Source organism: Aulonocara sp. 'chitande type north' Nkhata Bay, linkage group LG23 (assembly GCF_057382095.1).
Source record: "Aulonocara sp. 'chitande type north' Nkhata Bay isolate Kocher_YH1m ecotype deep benthic linkage group LG23, A_spYH_male_GT1.1, whole genome shotgun sequence".
NCBI lineage: Eukaryota > Metazoa > Chordata > Actinopteri > Cichliformes > Cichlidae > Aulonocara > Aulonocara sp. 'chitande type north' Nkhata Bay.
In genome coordinates, this window is record NC_141365.1 from 33,709,393 (window position 1) to 33,732,408 (window position 23,016).

At 40.4% G+C, this 23,016-nt stretch overlaps 1 protein-coding gene across 1 annotated transcript in view; it reads left to right on the forward strand.

The window, feature by feature from the left end:
* Window positions 1–445: 445 nt before the first annotated feature.
* The window catches only part of LOC147302267 (ATP-binding cassette sub-family C member 4-like), a 60,983-nt gene continuing 38,412 nt past the window's right edge, over window positions 446–23,016 (forward strand). The window contains exons 1-8 of the mRNA XM_086284010.1: window positions 446–728; window positions 2,432–2,542; window positions 18,376–18,496; window positions 18,634–18,858; window positions 19,079–19,168; window positions 19,843–20,006; window positions 20,318–20,443; window positions 21,365–21,614. Of these exons, the coding sequence (XP_086140136.1) occupies window positions 655–728; window positions 2,432–2,542; window positions 18,376–18,496; window positions 18,634–18,858; window positions 19,079–19,168; window positions 19,843–20,006; window positions 20,318–20,443; window positions 21,365–21,614 (1,161 nt within the window). The 5' untranslated portion in view covers window positions 446–654. The remainder of the gene's footprint in view (window positions 729–2,431; window positions 2,543–18,375; window positions 18,497–18,633; window positions 18,859–19,078; window positions 19,169–19,842; window positions 20,007–20,317; window positions 20,444–21,364; window positions 21,615–23,016) is intronic.

A 23,016-nucleotide genomic window follows, 5' to 3' on the forward strand; every position in this document is an offset into this window, starting at 1 on the left:
TATATGGACACGTTTGAGCTCTTTTACAGCATAAAGAAAATTTGATATTCACCAGTAAAGTCAATTTTTTCCTTAATTTTGATGCCAATTGTACCTTAAAACGTAATGCGGTACAAATATTGCTTTATTACTGCTTTATTCTTTTATTAAAGGAGTCCAGATGCTCATTTGACTACGATGACCTGGATGACTGAGAACCTTCACAGACACATTGCTTCTGCATCTGAAAACTGAAGGTGTTAAGGACTCTTCCATATTAGAAAGAGAACTATCTGCAGTATCTTTAATACTACTTTTTCCTCATCAATGACCAAAAAGAAGAAGAAAAATCATAGGTAAACTGGACTCTGTGACATTCTAAACATGTTACGTGAATGCACCGCAGCCACACAGTCAGTGCGCGTGCACGACTGTTTTAACCAATTGGGTGTGACGGGGCGGAGCGATTAAAGACATTTCTATTCTATTTTTTCTTTTTTTATGACCGCTTCTAAGGAGAAGGCCCATGTGTTTTACAGGATATGTAACGCACCTTGAGGTTGCTGACCTCCGCGTAACATATGTCTGCTCCAAAGCCACGGCACATAGCCACGAGGAGCAGTTTTTTAAAGGGGAAAGAGCTGAAGGGAACCTGCGGTGTGAGCGTGGGCTACGATGGAAAAAGTCAGTGAAGATGCCAAGACGAACCCGGCTGCCACCGCGAACTTTTTGTCCAAGATATTTTTCTGGTAAGTTAATAAAACGTCCTGCGGGCTAACGTTGAAACTTGAAAACACGTATAAAGGATGTGGAGAAATATGTTTTCTAAATGTTGTTTTTAAAGTAAGTGGAGCCATAAAACAGCTTAAACCGAAAGTTGCTGAAAACCAGAAGTCGGGTGCTTGGCTAAAACGCGGTTGACTGGTTTTCGTTACAGAATTTAAACTTTAGGCAAGTCTTTAATGTCAGAAGCATCCTGTATATATTTATTCAAAGCTTTATCGTTGAGTTATTTTGAATACCGCCGCTTCAAATGTCAATTGTTTACTGGCAATGGGATGTTTGTTTGTGTGGACGATCAAGCTGTTTTTTGCTGTTTTGTGCACGACGGTTTCCTTTACCACTCACGTCAAGCTCACGGAGTTTGATTTCTCAATTCCCAGCAACTTATAACCTCGCGAACAGAAGCAGGACCTCCTGAGTAGAACGTAGCCGTTGTTAATACACCCGTGCTCTTTAATTTTTACAGGTAATTGGACGTGTTTACCTTGCACTAGCCCAGTGGCAACGCGCTGTTACTTCTCTTCCAAAGAATCTCCCTTGAGTTACACCAGGGGCGAGTCTAAGTTAAAACCTTTAGGGGGGCTCAGTTTCCAAGGATAATGCCATGCATATAATAAATTGGCTTTAATATTTATGTAAAATGGTGCAACCATTCAGTCCTTTTCACCTTTGGAAACCTAAATTCAATCTGATAAATATTAAAATGTTGCCTTCAAACTCAATCTATTTAGACATTTAAATATAGTACTGTCACAGTGGTAGTGACTGAGGCAAAGGCTCAGTCCTGCTGACCACTATTTTCCAAAGTTAAAGAACAGTTTGTAGAAAAGCAGATTAGAGGAGAAGCATCCACAGCTTTTTTAAGCTAAGTCTCTTAACCATATAAAGTCAGTCCACTGTGCTTTAGACAATTTCTTTTATTTGTTTTTAATGGGTGCTATGAAGACATTTAGGGACGCTTGAGCATCCCTTAAAAGAGTCTAAGCTTGTCAGAGTTGTGGTAATCTTTTTAAAAAAGGAAAAAAAAAGTCCAACACAATCTACAGACTGACTGTGTAAATCATTAGTAAACACCTCCTATAGCCATTGGTAAACAGTGGTCCCAATTTTGGGCACGATAGTTCTGCGGCGTCATGTGAGTGTCTGCTTTTTGGCATCTGCAAAAATGCGTGCAATTAGTTCCAGTTTGGGCCTGGCACGGCTTCAGTGAAAAACACTGTGTGTGCAAAGAGACATTTCTGCGTGCAAAATAAACTACACAGGAGTCAAGAGAGAAAAGGAAATCCATTAAAATGTGACTACAAAACACACAAAGAAATGAAATGGACACGAAGTGAGGTAAACAAGCAACAAAGACCTGCATTTTGGATCCTTGCTTTTATGTAAGTGCTGTTGTTTTTTTTTATTTGTTTGAATCTGTATATCTATTAATCCATCTGTGCCTCCAGCCCATCATGTTATGAAGTCCTGCTTTACCACACATTTCTCACGTCATTTTAAGGTTTTTTTTTTTTCATTGCTGCAAGCATATTACATGTTTTTTTTGCACGGCTCTAACACCATGTAGAGTTGATGATCAGCTAAATTAAACCATAAACTACGGTCTCTCCTCTTTCTTTCGACATCTGCTTCCACTTCCCTCTGACTCTTGGATTTATTTTTCCCTCAGGTGGCTGAATCCTTTGTTCCGGGCGGGGTACAAACGTAGGCTGGAGGAAGATGATATGTACCAAGTGCTTGCAGAGGACCGGTCGGAGAAACTGGGACAGGACCTGCAGAGGTAGAGAAGCTTTACATCTATGTACTAAGACACTATCACATCTGGTGGCTTTGTTAGCTCATTCACATGCGTCTGACTGTGTTGGTGTTGAGTTTGAAGGCTTCTTTCTAACATGGATGAACTGAGGGGCTACACCAAGGTCCGGTATAAGGGATTGAAGCACCAGCCTTTCCAATTAGTAGGTGACCTACTCTACCACCTGAGATACAGCCACACCAGTATACCTAGGAGTTGGGTCATTTACCCATTTCTAAATGTTAAGTGATACCACTCACTACCCTCTCCTTCAAGGTATTTGTTATGGGAAATACTTATAACTGACAAATCACTTTTTGGGCTGGTTTTTTTGTTGTTGTTGTTTTGTTTTTTAACTATATAAATAATATTTTCTCTCTGTACTGTTTGAGAAGCTGTGGCTCAGGGGGTAAAGTAGGTTATCTGCTATTTTGAAGGTTGATGGTTCAATCCCCTCTGCACCCTGGACAAGATTTGAACCCCAAGTTGTCCCCTCACATCAGAGTGTTGAGTTTACATATGAAAGTTAGACAAAGTGCTCTACGCATAGAATAAAAGCGCTGTTTGAAGGAATGAGGGTTGCAGTAGGAAAATCGTCGAGTGATCAGCAAGAGTAGAAATGGACTTTATACATGTTTGTCACCTGTACTGTCTCCAATAGAGAATCTTGTAAGATATAACATTAAATGACAATTTTTATAACATTTTTTTTTTAAATAGTGGTGGCATGAGGAAATATAGGGCAGCTGTTTTGGATCACACTTTACGGTGAGATGATCCATTCAGTTCTATGTTGCTCTGTGTTTAAGTCACCACATGACAGAAGTTTGGAGGAAATTACACTACACTAAATGTGTTTAACTATGATTTGTTACGGATTCAAATATTGGGGATGGATACAAGAGGAAAAACCAAAATAACAACACTGGTCCGGCCGGGTTGAGTCAAATGATGATTTTAATGATCACACGCGTGGGAGATGGACACCGTACGCAGACAGCATCAGATCTCAAAATGGTGGAGCATTGATCAAACTCTTATAGCCTCTAGTGGCCCCCACCTAATCATAAAAGCCTAAACATTCACATTCTTTCTCTCACACAGCGCCTAAGCTACGACCTTGGCTCCCTGTTTATCTGCTCCTGCTGAGATGGGGCAGAAAACCTCTCCAGTATGTTCTGTTCTCTTCTAATCAGACAAATAAGGCGATGACTTTCTGCGAACAGTATTTCTTATAACTCAGCAGTATAATGCATCATAAAACAATATCATTCATTCACAATAAATCAGCAGTCTAATGTAATGCAAATCAGTTTAAAAAATGCAATAGTTATCACCTTCTTCTAATTCAGGAGAATAATGCAAACTAAAACTACATAATAATTCACAATCTTTAATTAGGGGTCTAACATGGCATAAAATAATATTATAATCCCACACTCCCCCTGTTGAGCTCTTTAGAATAAAGAGCTCACCTACACCCTGTAATCCAGTGTGGCCGGGTTCATTTCTTCTTACCCCTGAGGCCCTTTGTCCCCCTGTTGGGTGAACCATACGTGAGATGACCTCTGTGTTTGCGCAGTTCAGATGCAAGAAAAACTATTATTACAACAACAATAGTAGGTACAGATGATACTCCCATCACTCCCCAGTTCTTCCACAGCTTTATTTCGGTGCTACCTTATACCCTTCAGACATACTCAGACTAGAACCTCTGTCCGAGGAGCTTTTAGCCTTTATTTTATTGCTGCAGCCACCAGTGTCTTCCAGTTGGGTGATCCTCTGCTCTTCTTTCTTCAACCTCAGGGGTTAGACAACCCTTCAGTCGTTACACAGATCAGGGGATTATTCTGCCCCGATGTCAAACAACGATCTGTGTATCCTCTGGTCACAACTGTGTCCCCCAGAAAAAGGAACAGGAACGTGTCCCCCTTTTGACCAAGAGCCTCTCGAACCTCGTTGGTCTGGTGTTCCTGGATTTCCGCCAACCCATTCATGGTTATTGCTGTGTTTATGGGATCCATCCTTTTGAGGTGACTAATCCGAGCCCAAACGCCATGACACTTGAACCCAGTTGGTGCCTTGGCAGTCACTGTGTCTGTCTCTGCTGCGAAGGATCCTCGTATCTCCGTGACCTCGTCTGGTGTCTGTTCCTTTCTCTGTAAGAGACAGAAAACCAAAACACCTCTCTCCCTAGCTCTAATGTGTGTTTCCTTCCGCCTACCGTCCCACGGTTTCCTCTCCAGTGTGGTACTCAGCTTCTCATGAACACAGGGATTTTATCTTCTAAACGCTATTCAGTTCATTTTAATGATTAACGCTCAAACATGGAAATAATGATTTATGCTTCTCACTGATTCTCTAAAAAAGTCCGGAAACCTTTCGGATCACTATTAGCTTAAGCTTTACCATACCTAAGTTATTAAAACACAAATCAAGTCATAAAAATGTTCATATAACCCTTGTTTGATGTTAAAACTCAACTCCCCCCCCCCCCCCCCTTTTTTTTTGACACATTCCCATGTGTCAAATCAACGGAGCTAGAAAATTAAAAGAAAAGGTTAGTGACCTCATATCTTAGAAAGTATCAGACTTTCTCCTATCCAGTGTTGTCGCTCCAGTCTCGTCATCCTGTGCCAGGGAATGAAATCAATTTAATTGACATGATAGATCTGTTCAACTCCTGGCTCCGCCCAGAGCCTGCGTCCACAGAATTGCCAAGAAACAAAACCTGTAATAATATGAACTTCACTTCAATATGAACTTGTTGACTACTTTTGACACAGCAAAGGAACATTCTCTCCTCCTCGAGGACAGGCATTGACTCCCACTTATCTCCTGGAGCCAACTGTCCCTTATGGAGACACAACATTGCAGCTACAAGGTTTTGCAGATTGTTAAGTTGATCTGTGTGTAATGCTCTGAATCAGGTATGTAATATTAAAGGAATGTTGTTTAATCAACTGCCACTACTTAAAACTTAACAAACGATATAACTGAATAAAAGATCACAAAGAAAAACATGATATCAGTGTTATGTAAGCGCATGCGGCCTTCTATGCTCGAAGTCACTCCAGTCCATAGATCAGCCAAACATCGCGTTGACTGTAGCTTTTAACCCTTATTAACTTGAGCACAACTCTATAATGAGCAACAAACTGCAATATAGTGTGGCAAAAAAGTATTTAGTCAGCCACCGATTGTGCAAGTTCCCCCACTTAAAATGATGACAGAGGTCAGTAATTTGCACCAGAGGTACACTTCAACTGTGAGAGACAGAATGTGAAAAAAAAATCCATGAATTCACATGGTAGGATTTGTAAAGAATTTATTCGTAAATTAGGGTGGAAAATAAGTATTTGGTCACCTCAAACAAGGAAAATCTCTGGCTCTCACAGACCTGTAACGTCTTCTGTAAGAAGCTTTTCTGTCGCCCACTCGTTACCTGTATGAATGGCACCTGTTTGAACTCATCATCTGTTTAAAAGACACCTGTCCACAGCCTCAAACAGTCAGACTCCAAACTCCGCCATGGCCAAGACCAAAGAGCTTTCGAAGGACACCAGGAAAAGTATTGTAGACCTGCACCAGACTGGGAAGAGTGAATCTACAATAGGCAAGCAGCTTGGTGTGAAAAAATCAACTGTGGGAGCAATCATCAGAAAATGGAAGACATACAAGACCACTGATAATCTCCCTCGATCTGGGGCTCCACGCAAGATCTCATCCCGTGGGGTCAAAATGATCATGAGAACGGTGAGCAAAGATCCCAGAACCACACGGGGGGACCTGGTGAATGACCTGCAGAGAGCTGGGACCAAAGTAACAAAGGTCACCATCAGTAACACACTACAACGACAGGGAATCAAATCCCGCAGTGCCAGACGTGTTCCGCTGCTGAAGCCAGTGCATGTCCAGGCCCGTCTGAAGTTTGCCAGAGAGCACATGGATGATACAGCAGAGGATTGGGAGAATGTCATGTGGTCAGATGAAACCAAAGTAGAACTTTTTGGTATAAACTCAACTCGTCGTGTTTGGAGGAAGAAGAATACTGAGTTGCATCCCAAGAACACCACACCTACTGTGAAGCATGGGGGTGGAAACATCATGCTATGGGGCTGTTTTTCTGCCAAGGGGACAGGACGACTGATCCGTGTTAAGGACAGAATGAATGGGGCCATGTATCGTGAGATTTTGAGCCAAAACCTCCTTCCATCAGTGAGAACTTTGAAGATGAAACGAGGCTGGGTCTTCCAACATGACAATGATCCAAAACACACCGCCCGGGCAACAAAGGAGTGGCTCCGTAAGAAGCATTTGAAAGTCCTGGAGTGGCCTAGCCAGTCTCCAGACCTCAACCCCATAGAAAATCTGTGGCGGGAGTTGAAAGTCCGTGTTGCTCGACAGCCCCAAAACATCACTGCTCTCGAGAAGATCTGCATGGAGGAATGGGCCAAAATACCAGCTACTGTGTGTGCAAACCTGGTAAAGACCTATAGTAAACGTTTGACCTCTGTTATTGCCAACAAAGGTTATGTTACAAAGTATTGAGTTGTATTTTTGTTATTGACCAAATACTTATTTTCCACCCTGATTTACGAATAAATTCTTTACAAATCCTACCATGTGGATTCATGGATTTTTTTTTTTCACATTCTGTCTCTCACAGTTGAAGTGTACCTCTGGTGCAAATTACTGACCTCTGTCATCATTTTAAGTGGGGGAACTTGCACAATCGGTGGCTGACTAAATACTTTTTTGCCCCACTGTATGTATAAAGATGATCATGGTTACACCTGCAATGAAAGATCATATGATTATGCTGACACCTGTAAATAGAAGATTAACCTGAGGTTATAACAATCACTGTAATACAAATGTTAATGTAATGTCAATAGCTTCAAGAAATGATTAATGCAATGCTTGTTATATGATTCTGATGCAATAATAATGCTGATGCTGAAATAACAGTAAAACACCCCCTTTTTATCCCACTTCACACATAAATGTTTATAAATGCCTCTTTCAATTTTATTTCCCCCTGTTTTTCCCTCACTGACCACAGCAGGCGGGGACAGGTCGCCAATCTGTCGCAGGGCGAACACATAGACATAGACAACCATTCGCACTCACATTCACTCGCACATTTACACCTAATGGCAATTTGGATTATCCAATTAACCTATCCCCACAAGCTGCATGCCCCCTGATGGGGGAATTGAACTCAGGACCTTCTTGCTGAGCGGCAACAGTGCTAACCACCGTGCCACCATGCTGCCGTCACTATTTTCAATCTGTTAATTAGAGTGCTTAAACATGAAGTAGACTACGTCCACAACAAGCCAATACAGCTGTAAATGTGGCCAATTATCAATCTATTACCAATCAATAACAAAAGATAGCTTTTATTTTATGCATGCTTTTAGTCAACCACTCACCCAGAGGATCTCCAATCCCAGAAAAATCCTTCTCCTCATTTAATGAGTCTGTCCTCCTTCCATGCCCTGGTAACTGGTTCATCCAGAGCTGTATCATCTTGAAATATACATACAACAAGCCAAACCACACGTTGGTCACACCAACCCTTTTCCGCCCTGAAGATGTCCAATGCCATCTTAGTCTGGACTGTCAAAGGTGACTTTAACGCTGACTGTTCCGACAATCCATTTTATAACATTTCCTGGTCAGATTAGCCAATCTCTGCACCAGGGTTTTAATAGTTTTGCAATTTTCATTAGTTTGTATTTTTATTTAGTTTTGACTTCAGATTTTCAACTTTATATCAGTTTTAATTAGTTTTTACCAATTGTTTGCTAGTTTAGTCTAGTTTTTATCTTTTTGAAAATCCTTAGTTTCAGTTTAGTTTTGATTAGTTTCAGTTATAGTTTTAGTTGTGTCTGCAATAATTAAGTGTAACAAAATCCCAGTTTCATCATATCAGTCATGCTCTTCTGCTTATCCTCGGGTATTGAGACTATTAACTCTTGCAGCACCACGTGTTCGTAATTTTGGTTCAAGTGAATTGATAAACTTTTTGAAGGCAATTGACTCACACAGTTATGTAGATATCCCAGTCCTGTTGTCTCGGGATGCATCACGCTGCCTTGCATGGGATTAGCTTCTGTTCTCTGGGGATGAGGTTTGAGTGGGGGGAGCTCTTTGAGGAGGGGGAGTGTGCTCCCTTACCTTCTCAAGGTAAGCTAGGTTAGCCTTCTTGTGTGAGCTTTTCAAGTGCACTTTAAGGTTTGTGGGATTTTTTCCCTTTAGAAATAATAATTTGTCTCTTTCCACTACAAGATACTTGCTTTATCCAAAACACAGTCATATTCAAAGTAATCCCAAATTGGACTCTAGCGCTTTCTCCCGACTTTTCCTGACATGATTCTGCGCGTGGACGGAGCAGCAACACAGACGACTCGACTAACGTACTGCCACCTGCTGGCATAATGAGACACAGCAAGACAAAAATCTGGAAACTAAACTTCATTTTCTCCCTTGACTATTGTATGACATGCACACATCAATAAAAACTAAACACATTTTTGCTATAAATTCAGTTAATTTTAGTTAGTTTTGTGAACACTCATTACAGTCTTAGTTAGTTTTCCTTTTTTTAATTTTTTTTTATTTCCGTTAGAGCTGGGCGATATGAGATTTTTTCATATCACGATATGTTTTTTTCATTTCAGGCGATAACGATATCTATCACGATATAAGCCAAATAACTATATTTGTAAGATTTAAATGTGCCGTTGCTCACAAGTAAAATGTGAAATAATCAGCAGCTTGTTTTTATTTAAATATTTATTTCCCATAATAAGTTCAACAGGGTAGATGTACTTAAGGAACATGAGACTTTTTCAGCTAAATAAAGGCAAATATTGCAAACTACACAAAAGGCAGCCGCTAAAGCGTTTAAGTTTCAAAATAGAACAAACGAAACAGACTAAATTGTCAATTCCACTTAGAAACAAAATATTAATTCTAAAAATAAATCTTAGTTTGTTTTACAGAAGAACAGACAAAACTGACTAACTTTTGTCAATATCAAATAAACTGAGAACTAAAAGGAAATTCTCAATCTCTCCTTGTTGTATAGCTGAGCTTTTCAAACTGTTTTAACAGTTACTTTAGTCTGACAAAAGCCGAATGACGAATTAGCGCTTCCAGTCAGAGACTGAGGCTACGTCCACACGTACACGGGTATTTTTGAAAACGGAGATTTTCCGTTTTCGTTTTAAAAAAATAATCCCGTCCACACATAAAGGCAGAAATGAAGGAAAACGCTGCTATGAACATGCCAAAGCAGCAGGTGGCGCTAGATTCCTAACCGTGCAGAAATGTTGGCCAATCAGAAGTCTAGAAGCCTCGGTGGGAAAAAGTAAACAAAGCTGGGTCATAGAAGCAGAACCGAGTCGTATGTGTGGAGGTGGAGGGACAGTAACTGTGTGTATATGTAAGCATTTAAACACTGCAGAGAGTAGAATTAACAGTAACAGTATTGTAGAAATTCATTTCACCGAAACAATAACGTGGCGCGCAGTGTGACGCATGCACCAGTTTATTGTATTTCCAGACTTGCTTTCGGCACAATTTACAGTGCACGCTACTCTATTTTTTGTCAGACTTGAAATAGCCGAAATACCGTCACACTACGGAACTTCTATGGCTCTTCCGTTCGACAATCTCTCCGGCATTGGAACCGTCATCTGTTTTCTCTTCGGTCACGCTCGGTTGATTTTTCTAGTCGGCACACTCATTTCCTCCATTACCCGCTGGCTGCTTCCCAAACAAACACACGTGCGGCTTGGCACTTGTGCTGTACGTAACAAGTCACGCGACGTGACGCTGCGGCTGTGATTGGTTCGGCTCTGCGCTACTTAGTTTGGATTGGCTGACCTTTTTTTTAATTTTAATTTTAATTTTTTTATTTTAAGAGGACAAGAGCGGCGAGGTCTATCGCGATAGCTTAATTTCTCTATCGAGTAAAAGTTATATCGCGATACATATCGTTATCGTTCTATCGCCCAGCTCTAATTTCCGTTAACGAAAATGTTTTTTTCACTTCTAGTTTTCGTTATTTCATTAACGATAATAACCTTGCTCTGCACACTGGAATAAACATAATCAACATGATCAACATTTTACTGCGTGTTATTTCACCATCTTATCGATTCCAACTCTCCCTGCGCATGTGGTTTGGCACATTATATTTATCCAGAACTCCACTCTGTCTCTAAATGTTTGAAGAATTTTTCATGTTTGGGGTCAAATTTTGAGAATTTGACCATAAATGAAAGTTATGGTGTTATCACCCCCTTCGGGGCTTACCTTTCCCAGTTTTGATGATATTCCTCCCTATTCTTTGCAAGTACCCCCTGTTGGTGACGAGAAACTGTTGGTGTGGTCAAGTGGGTGCTGTAAAAACAAAAGCTCAGGACAGAACAGTTATCAGTCATGTACTTCATACAAAATTAGCATATATTGAATTTCATATTGATCCTCTGAGTGTAATGATACATTTTAATTTTAATTTCTCAAAGCTAAACACAATAATTTTTCTTTATTTTGCTCTTGTTCTTGTGCAGCACCACCTCTCAGCACATGCCCCTGTCCGTTCTATCCTACTTTTAAATTGCTGACTATTTCAAGAAAGCACCTAAAAGACGGGGACCAGTGTTTATTATTACATATCTCCATTTTGAATGTGACGAGCCTATCATTCCCCTGTTATTCATAGACCTCAATAGAGGGTTTTTTGGCTTTTTTTTTTTTTTTTTTACCTCTATAAAAGTTAATTGACTCTTTACAGTGGCCCGCTATGGTTAATAATAACATGTTCAGTCATGAGTGAAATCAAACCTTTTCTTCACTTTAGCATTTAACATTCCCAACAATATAATGTGATACATTAATCGAAACACAGCTACTAAAACACAATTTTCTTAATGCAAACATCAGTAACTCAAAATTAGCAACCAAAGGGTTAAGTCTGCAGTTCACACTCATGTGAAGCTACAGCCTCCCCCTTTAGTCTCTGTCATCCTTCTGTTCTTGCAAAAACAAAAACAAAGCAAGACAAAATATCCACCCTTCTTTTACAGGCTGGGTGAATTGTTGTGGACATTTACTAATCCTAAAGTCGGCACCGTTTTTGTCTCAGTATCAAGTCAGTTAAAACTTTTAGTCGTCAGTCCATCACAGTCCAGTTACATGCATACATCCACACACATTCATACCAGAAGTTGCTGATAATGGAGTCTCACGCGCAACCTATTCGACCCTCCATCACCAGCAAGATGACGTCATCATTTTAAAGGAAAACAGTTCCTTGTTTTTGGACTGGATTGACTCGCTGCAATCCTTTCAGGCTCAGGACTTCTCATGTGATCAGTGTCCCATATAAGTGAATTTCTCCCAAGCCCATTATAATCATGGAGAAAAATACTTTGCGACTGTTTCCAGTAAGAATATTTTATAGCGCTTTAAAGTTCAATCTCTCAGGCCTGGATTAAAGAGCTGATTTGTTAAATCAGGAACTCACAAAATACCAAAATATCACCACCGGTGGATCACACCTCTCAGATGTTCTAATTTCAGTGCACTGTAACAAAAGCAAAAACAAACGTAACCAATAAAATACCCATATAATAACAAATACTGGGGCCCATTGCAAACATGTCCAAGCATAAAACCATTTTTCTCTCTCTTAGAGAAAGAAAACAATCCAAACCTCACTGATAAAATCAACCTAGTGTCAAGAAAAACCCAGAAATCAACCAAAACTTCACCAGAAAGTTTTCCTCGCTCCCGGGACAATATTGCGTAGGAATACAGGTACCGTAACTCCTTTTTGCACTGGGAAAAAAAACATGTTGGATTTACTTGATTCAATAGTGGACACTGGTTGCACACAAATGTTTTGCTTTGGCAGAAACTTAAACAACTGAGTTAAATCAACACAACCTTTTCATATTCAGTAAACCTGTGCATTTTGTGTTCATAAAACACGATTGAAACATGTTCAGATGGAGTAAGTTGAGCTCCTGGAATATTTTAATCCTTCAATTCTGTCAGTTTATTTCAACACTATTCAATAACTTTTATCCAAATACTACTTGGTCACTTAAATACTACATGTTGTCTTCAGATTGCATGCGGTTCAACAAAGTCTAGATCCTGGTTGCCATAAAAATTGAATGGATCTACAACAACTACCATCCTCCTATCTTTATCCTGGTTGCAGCAGGGCCGGGAAATAACCCTGAAGTGACACGTTACCAGGCAGGGTACACCCCGGACAGCCGACCAGTCTATCAGATAGAAACAAACAGCCATTTACCCTTACATTCATGGATAATTTAGAATCATCAATTAACCTAGCTCTAATAACTGCATGAATTTTTCTCTCACACTGGAAACCAGAATTTTGTACAGATCTTTAAAGCCTGAGGCAATTGTGTTAAATACACGCGAGATGCTTACGTAAATCCAAGGGCTGGCCCCTCTTTTTTTTTTTTTCAGTGTGTTCCTCCTTCAATTAAATCTCAATCACAAAAATGTGGCGCTCCGAAATATAACTCACACCGTTAATTCATCATTTTCACTCTGTACCACTGCTCCTTATCAGGCTGTGTGAAGCACAGTAAACAATTCAGTGGAGGCCTTAAGCCATAAACAGACATCACGCACAGACATTGTTTTCATAACCAAACCGCCTTAGACCTTGTCCCCTAAATCTACACAAGTGCCCTCTGGGTGACATGAAATGCATTTAACCAATAAACAATCAAATTCAAATTCAAATTCAAATTTTATTTGTCACGTACACAGTCATACACAGTACGATATGTAGTGAAATGCTTGGACAACTACTCGTGACCTAAAGAAAACAAAAAAAGGAAAGGCTATGAATAAGATAGGAAATAAATATGAAAAATTAAAAAGGGTAAATTTAACTAGGAAGGAATAAAATATAAATTAAGGTTAAAAATGAAATAACTGTACAACACAAATTAGAATGAAGGGTAAATTTAACTGGGAAGAATAAGATAAAATATATAAATTAAAGTTGAAAATAAAATAACTGTACAACAAAATACACAATACACAATATAGAACTATATAAGAATGTATGAAGAAATCTAAATATAAATAAATATATACACAATAACAGCAGCTGTACAAGTATTAACCGGAAATGAAGAATATAGTGACCAGTGTTGTGCAAAAACAATGTCCAGAAAGTCCAGTGTGTGTGTAAGAACCATATGTGTGGGTCAGTACTGTGTGGTGGTGTGATTGAGAGACCGTATCGCCTGCGGGAAGAAGCTCCTCCTCAGTCTCTCTGTGTTGGTCTTCAATGGCTTCTTGTTGTTGTAACAGATTCTGTATTTGGATGTTTGTGTGCAGCATTTTGCGTGTCAGCATAAGCATTTGTTAGTAAAGCATTCTTCATCGCATCAGCGTGTGTGTGTATCACTCTTCATTGCACAAGCGTGTGCATGTGTGTGTGTGTGTGTGTGTGTGTGTGTGGATCACTTCTCAGTGAATTGAATCAGCATTTCGATTTGTGTGCGTGTGTGTGTGTGTGTGTGTGTGTGTGTGTCATTTCTCACTCAATCAATGAGTGCATATGTGTTCATATGTGTGTTTCTCTTCATTCTGAGTCAGTGCATGTAGATGTGTGTGTTTGTGTTCATCACTTTCCTGTTCTGGTGTTCTGGGTAAACCACGGCCTGAGGCGTGCCCTGGGGTCCATACTGGTTCTGGCCCCAATTGAGGCAGTGCTTTTCTCCAGTGTCCTGCATCTTCTCCTTGTTCCGCTCCTCCTTAACTTGACCCTTTTGCTTCTGTAGCTCCTTCAGGGCTTGCTCCTGCTGTTGGAGCTTCTGGTCAGGTTTGGCGACCTCCTGCTCCAGCAAGCTCCGGCCTGATTTCAAGTCCTGTGTCTGGGACTCCAAGCCTGACTGATGGGTTCGATTATCAGCCAGCTTCTCCTGAGCCATGCTCAGTTTCTGCTCTGATGCCTTGAGCTCTTACTGGGGGCAGAAACCTCAGAGTCTTTTCCGTACACGTCAGATTGAAGTCCATTGATGTTTTCCTTGCTTTGCTCCACGGCCTTCTGCAGCTCTGCTGTTCGGCTCTTCTCAGAGGTCAGCTCCTGGCCGGGCCCCGACACCTGTGCCTTCAGCTTATTTTCTCCTGGTGCCTTTGTCCATTCTGAGGTGCCTCCTGACCTCAGTTACTCCTCCTGTCTCTGGCATGCCCTTTTTGCTGCCCGATCATCCATGTTGGTCCGTCACTGTCCTGCACAGTTTTAATGCAGAGTTGTTAAGGTCAGCATTCTTTTGCTCGGCCTCACTTCTCAACCGGGCTTAATGGGCGTCTCGTCACAGCTCTGTCAGCTGAAGCTGTCTGGAAATCTCCCCCGTGTAGTGAAACGGGCCTTGGATTTGACGCTCTCCGTCTCTGCTGCATGAGATCGTTTTCCTGCAGCAGTGTTGACATTTTCAGGTTGTTGTTGTGGATCCAGCTGCTGTAGCATTTGGTCAGGGTCACATCAAAGATGGTAGAGGAGTGAGCAAAGATGGTAGAGGGGAGAGCAGGAGTCCAGGTCAGCCTCGGCTTTCCGGGCCGACAAAGCAGCCTGTAATCAAGCATAAAGAGAAAAAACAAAACAAAAACAAAACAAAAACAGACGAACAGGAAAATGATGTTGTGTTGGCTGTGTTATTCAGAGAGGGGAGAAACAACGGGGCCACACAATAAATTGTGTGTCAAAGATTTAGATGTTGGATTGGTGTTTGCTATGGGTGAGGTTGGACCAGCCTTAATCAGTGTCTGAAACATCAGCCTTGTTGGAATCAAAGTTGAAATAGTTGTTTCTTGTATTTGCTTTGTGATACTTAGAATTAATGTCTAATAGAAAAATTATTTAACCCTTATGTAGTACTGTAGTGCTGATTGTCCACAAAGATGAAGCAGGCACAAAACTGCTAGACACACTCTTTATTATCAAGTAGGTGTGTACATGATAGTGGGGAAAACGCGGCTCTGGAGCTGCACAGAGTATAAAGGAGGTGAGATTTTGTTTATTCAGCATCAATGCTGGTGTTGATTCTGTTCATGCTGTGGGGTTCCTTTTGCAAAAGTTTGTTCAGTAAATCTCAAGACAGTTTGACAGTCTCAGTGTTCAGTTTATTTTTCCACCACATGTTAGTCCAAGTTTACACGGCACAATGGTTAGCACTGTTGTCTCACAGCAAGAGTGTCCTGTGTTTGAATCCACAGGCCAGTTGCACCCTTTCTGTATAGTTTGCAGGCTCTCCCCTGTGGCTTCCTCTCACTGTTATGTGACGGCTGTGTGCAGGCAGGAGAAGGACCCAAAGTGCAGACTCTGGAGACAGAAAGTAACTCAAAACAGCTTTAATGCTGAACTCAAAAGGGTAACAAACACTAAGAATACAAAATACACCTACGCAGACAAAACACACAGCAAGATAAAGGTAGATCACAACAATGACAAACTGAAACACAGGGCTTAAATACATAGAGGGAGCAATCAGGGAATGGACAACAGGAGGGAAACACGGCTGGGGCAAATCAGAACTGACAAGACAAGGAAGCGTAAACTGAACACACTGAGATAAGACGGAGACCTTCAAAGTAAAACAGGAAACACATAACACAGACTGAACAAAGACACAGACTCACATGCAGGCACTGCAACAGAGGGAACAGAGACGTGGGACCAGGGCAGACACAGACACTGACTGGACACGGGGATATAGTGGACAGGGGAGACAGCAACTAAGGATTACACAGAGACAAACCATAAGACATGACTCTAACAAAAACCCAAAGACTAGAAATTATAAACAATATAATAAACTCAAAAACCCTGGGTCAACGACCCAGGCATCCTAACACTCACAGTTGTTACTGGTTACTGTGTTTGTGAATGTGAGCGTGAACAGTCGTGTCTCTAAGCCCTGCAACAGACTGTCAACCTGTTCACTCTGACTTTTAGCCATAGTGCCGAATTTGATGGATGGATGTAAAACCAAACTCTTTTTTTTTTTTTCCCCCCCCCTCGTGGCATTTTCACGAGCACTATCATTTTAAGCCATCTATATACTATTTAGTTGTGACTTTCACATTGTGTTGCTGCCATGTTTTAACAAAACAAGATTTAACGTGTTTAGGTTACTTCTGTATATGCTGAAAGCCAACAATCCAGAAAGAAATTTCCATGTAAAGCAGTTTTGTGTATTTTCTGCTTCATCTTTGTGGTTTTTATTTTGTGACCTCTGGGAAATCGTAAATAATGGTGATTCAGAATTCAACCCTGTCAAGTGAAATATTTCCTACATGATCAGGAGCCCTTGTGATGTTTAACAGTGAAGGACTAAAAGTACAGTAGATGAGTAATACTATAAATTAGACCTTTCTTATTTATCTTATGAAGCTAGAAAAGCTGTGCCTTGTGATTATCAGTCAGTAAAACTGAGCTTCACCAACTATAAATTCCAAGTGAACTGATTGTAGAAAGGCTGTGATGGTGTCTTTCAAGTGAAATTTCTTGTAATGTAGGATCTGTATTTCTTGTACTGTCCTCTGAGCAGGTTGTTCAGTAATATTATTGCAGTTTGCTATCTGCTGTCTAATTTCAAGTGGGACTTGAAACGATCAATATCTGAGTAGGAAATCCTGTGTTTAGGACATCAAAGACTGTTAGTCCAGAGTCAAGATTTGCTGCTTTCTGTCTGCAGTCTTGAAATGTGCAGAGACAAAATAAAGACTATAAACTTCCCTGAGAAAGGGAAAGACAGCTGTGAGTTTTTATTCAGGGATGTAGATATAATTTGTATAATTTCAACAGTTTTCTTTATTTTTGCTGATCTATGGATGAACAGTCTGGTTTCATCCGGCTCGATATAAGTGCTGTTGGATCACAACAGACTTGGCGAGTGGACAAAAGACTGAACTTTCCAACTAACAATCAAAAGCCTTGTGGTGCACTCTAACATCCACCTTTATGACTGCAACGGCATGGCTCGCTGATGTATTAAGTGCTTAAAGACTTCTTTAATCAAGTGTTTTAATAAATGGAGCCTATAAAAGCTGAAATTGTGTCTTGTTTAAGGGTGTCATTGTTGATAAGTTGGAACCGCATATTCCCATAAGCTGTAGTAAGGAATGCTGCAAAGCAACCATAAAAAGCCTTAAGAGGAACGTTAAACACCTGTAGGTTTGTTCTTGTAAAGACTTTGGAATTTAAATGATCCAAACAATTGTTGGACCTTTGGCTTTGGTGTAAACATTAGATATTGTTCAGGTCCATTTTCCTTGTTTTACCCTTTTTGCACCTGTTCAGTGTTTAAGGTGAATTAACCTCTTGATTGGATTTTATGATGACATGATACTGGTCATTCACACTTCTGGCTCTGCTGGCAACCAACACGTAGTAGCTGTGTCCAAACCTCGTTTTGACTGGATAAAAACTGCCAGAGTAAAACTGTTTTCACGTAAATATTATTTGTGCTAGTCACACCAAAACAATATGAAAGTTTGTAGGTTAAAGAAAAACTAATGTCTGAGACTGATGTTTGAATTTTAACAGGAGGCGATGTAAGGTAAAGCCTATAAAACATCCACAGCAAACTCGTAGAAATGGCTTAATTATTAACCTGTTTTGTATCTTACCACAGCAGTACAGTCAAGTGACAGGGAGACCTCATTATGTCATCTTTAATTGCTCCAGGATTTATAAGACAAAAGTGGAAAACAACATGAATATGATGTTTCCATGACAGAATCTGGGATCATGAGGTCCAGAGGGCTACCAAAGAGCTGCGGAGGCCTCGACTCACCGGTGTCATTGTTAAGTGTTACTGGAAAGCATATGCAGTCCTGGGGATCTTTACACTAATTGAGGTCAGTGGTGTGTTCATTACAATTAAAAATGAAAAGAACTAAACTTAAAGCAGTGGAGATGTTGATCAGAATCATTAATCAATGCTGTGTTTACTGTGTATTGACAGTCACTGTTCTTCATCTGTTCTTCATTTCAGGAGATCATTAAAGTCGTCCAGCCAATCTTATTGGGGAAGATTATTGAATACTTTGAGAGTTATGACCCAAATAACACAAGAGCTTTTCATGAGACCTTGGGCTATGCAGCTGGATTGTCTCTCTGCACCATTGGCCTGGCATTGATGCATCACCTCTACTTTTACTATGTGCAGAGGATAGGCATGAAAATCAGAGTGGCCATGTGTCACATGATTTATAAGAAGGTGAGCAGGAGTCCATGACCTTGATAAAGGAAAAACCCTTTCTTTTCTAGTTGTTACTGAACTCTATTTAGATTGCATGCGAGGACTGCTAAAGGCCGTACCTGCATTCTTGTGCTTGTATCACCTTGCCAAGTTCTGTCATGTAATACTTTAAGAACTCTGTGGATAGATGTGTGTTTGAGGTGGAGGAATGTTGCTTCACGGATAATCTTTGTTTAAGGCTCTGCATCTGAGCAGTTCAGCCATGGGGAAGACCACCACAGGCCAGATCGTCAACCTGCTCTCCAATGATGTCAACAAGTTTGATGAAGTATGTGAAATTTACATTTTTTAGCAAATAAAAAGCAAAGACTTGAGACTAGTTGCTAAGTAATAATATTTGCTTTAACCCTTGGATGCAACAATATTTTAACTATAGCTAAACCTCATTTCCAGTGGCACCTTCTAGCACTTAAGCTTCATTTAACTACAGAGACATGTAAGCAGAATGCAACTTTACTGCTATGCAACTACTAATTTTAAAGATGCAGTTGTATTGAATTTATTTTGGATTTTCTTTAATCCACTCAGGGTTAAATGCATGCATAAAGACTCAAACATACACACCCACTAATTCATCTTTTTTATGTGTGTCACATCAGACTGTTCTGATTCTACTCACTCAGACAAACTCTGGCAAATCTCTCCTAGCGTGAGGTTCAGGCTTAATTACACTCTTGGTACCAAATCCAGTTTCCCTCATTGGAATGTTGAGTTTCCTTTTAATCAGTGTGGGCAGAGACTGCTGTGAAAATGCCAGCTTCTTGGGGGTATTTTGTTCCTTGGTAGCTGGATGTTAATTACACCATGTCATGCTTTCACTGATCTTCATAAAGTCTTTTGAAAGTAGCCATTCCTAAATGGCGGAATTCCCATGCTTCCTTAAAAGATGTATTGCTGTTAAAGTAATATTGCAACTTATTCCAGATATTTTGCTCTGAATAGGTGACGATCTTTCTGCACTTCCTGTGGGTGGGACCGCTCCAGGCAGCTGCAGTCGTTGGGCTGCTGTGGAACGAGATCGGTCCTTCATGCTTGGGAGGCATAGGGGTCCTCTTGATTCTGATGCCTGTCCAAAGCATGTTCGGAAGACTTTTCTCCAAATTCAGGTAAACCCACAAATGCTCATTCAGTCTTAGATCCCTGAAACTGAGCTGAACTCTGATTTAGCATAACAGAAATGTGTATCTTTGTGGAACTGTAGCAAGGAACTATTGTTTTAGTCTAAAACTCCTATGATTGGTCTGATTTTATTTCAGTATTTTTGGCTAAATTCCCCCCAAAAGAAAAAGGTCTTTTACAGACTTGGTGACGAAAAACATTTTAAGGAATAATTCTGATGGAACTGATGAACATTGATGTTGCATGTTAGATGTTTGGATAGGTTTGTTCAATCGTGAGTTTTCTATTCTGTTTACAGAAGTAAGACTGCTACTCTGACGGACAGCAGAATCCGCACAATGAATGAAGTGGTGTCTGGAATGAGGATCATTAAGATGTACGCTTGGGAGAAGCCCTTCGCTGCTCTGGTCTCTGAGGTCAGAAGGTAAAAAGATGATGATGATTATTATTATTAATTCTGAGTCTCAAGAAATGCAAACTTAACTTTGCTCTTTTTTCCAGAACATTATGCAATTAATTTTAAAATGTGCAGATCTGGTTTTGGAGCACATCCTGACCTTCATCAACTGTGATAGTTGATGAAGGGTGTTACTCAAAGCTCTGACTTTGAAAATGAACCAAGAAGAAAATGCTTATCTTACCAAACCACTGGCTTAATTAGACACATGTGTCTGGGGCGGGAGTAAGAATGTAAATAAAGGAAAAAGAGGCAGTTTTCTGAGAGAATGTTGTAGTGTACGGTAACAGGGGAGAAACCAGTCCAGCTTTTTCCAGTTTGGATACAATACTGATAGCTGGTACTGGTGCTGATTATTGCTGCTTTATTGCTAATCTGCATTCCTCAGTAAGAGAAGGAGCGTGAACATCATTCTTTTACTCTGGATGGCATTACCTTGGCCTCCAGTAACACTGTGAGGAACCTTGGAGTCACTTTTGACCAGGATATGTCCTTCAACTCGCATATTAAACAAATATGTAGGACTACTTTCTTTCATTTGTGCAACATTTAAAAAATGTTGCACAAATCTCTTATTTTCTTTTCTAAATGTACCTGTATATTGTTCACATGTTGAAACAAATTATCAATCAATCAATCAATCAAACATCTCTAAAATTAGACGCATCCTGTCTTAGAGTGACGCTGAAAAACTAGTTCATTACTTCTAGGCTGGACAACAGTTTGGAGTCTGGGTGTTTATTATCTATGACAACACTGCATATAGATGCATTTTTCTGTTTTATCGCTAACATTTGAATGTTAGAAAGTAATGTATGTTTTTTTTTTGTGAAGGGCTAAGGAATAAGTAACATTGGTCACATTTCATTGTTGGTGTTCTGTGTCTAGAAAGGAGATCTCCAAGATCATGAAGAGCTCCTACCTGCGAGGTCTCAACATGGCTTCATTTTTCTGTGCCAGCAAGCTCATTCTCTTTGTCACATTCGCCATCTATGTCCTCCTGGGAAATACCATCTCAGCCAGCCGTGTATTCGTGACGGTGTCTCTCTACAGTGCGGTGCGACTTACGGTGACGCTCTTCTTCCCTAGTGCTATTGAAAAGCTGTTTGAGAGCCGTGTCAGCGTCCGCAGGATTCAGGTACACTGCATTGGTGCTATTTTCCGACTTCACTGAAAGACTTCACTAAAAATCAGTCGAGTCAGCAGACCTTGTAACTAGGGCTGGGCGATATATCGAGTTTTTTAAAAAATATCGATATATTTTCATACGAGATATAAGATGTGACAATATCGTTTGTATCGATATAGTCTATGTTATGTTATAATTATACTTGTGGAGCCGCAGGTTTGCCTCTCTTTCGTCCACTTTTGTCTCTACGCAACGTTACTCGGCCTCGCCTCTCCTTCACTGAACACAACTCCCCCTCCCCCATAGCTTCACCTGCAGGCAATGACAAGATGAAAGCGGAAAATCTCCGTTAGCGAGTTACCGCGGATCGCCCCGTGTGTGGGGCTGGACGGTGTCAACGTGTTAGCGAGCTAACCGCGCTAACGAGCTAATCTGTCAAATGTTTTCATATGACTTTGCTAAGCTACGGAGCTGCACCGCTTGATGGATTGTCGGAGGATTACGGCTACCGAGGAGGAGCCTCGCGGAGTGATACGTACCGTGTGTGTATAAGGACCACAAATGGCACCTGTTCAGAGACGTGGTGCAGCTGTGAAATCTGTCTTTGTTATTATGCTCAGCGTCTATTAGTTTGCATTTTGACTGCACAATTGTGAGCTTTTTGTTATGCACAAAAACAACATTGTTTTCTTTTATTTATGGACCATGATTATTTAATAAATGCTGATAATTTATTTTTGAGTAATTTCTTCATGTACATCTACGCTGTATGTAAATAAAAGTGCCTGTGTGACATCTGGGACACAGTGTGACTAGAACTCTCTTTTTGTTCTTAACTTAAAACTTAAAACTTAAAAAAAAATATCGAGATATATATCTTATATCGCCATCCAGCTAAAAAATATCGAGATATGAATTTTGGGTCATATCGCCCAGCCCTACTTGTAACAGTAAGGTCTGTTGACTTGTTGGAGACGTGCCCAGTACAGTTTCAGTGCAGGTTTAGAATCAGAATACTTTATTGATCCCAGGGGAAATTATTTTTTGTTACAGTGCTCCATTATAAACAAACATTAACAAAGACAGACAATACACTAACTAAGAATAGCACAATATATACAGGCATATATATACATAAAAGTCACTTATTAATAAATAGCTGAAAAAGAGCATGTGCAAGAAGGGTGTAGCTGTTGCAGTAAACAGTGTGTTAAGTGGATGAGGTGTACAGGGAGATGGCCACAGGCAGGAATGATTTCCTGTGTCATTCAGTGGTGCTTTTTGGTAATCTCAGTCTCTCACTGAACGTGCTCGTGTGTTTAAAGTCATTGTCTCTCGCCATGCAGCTTTTGAACAGTTAAAGCCAGCAGAATGTAGCAGTGCTTCTGAAAGTCTGGTTCTGCTTTCAATG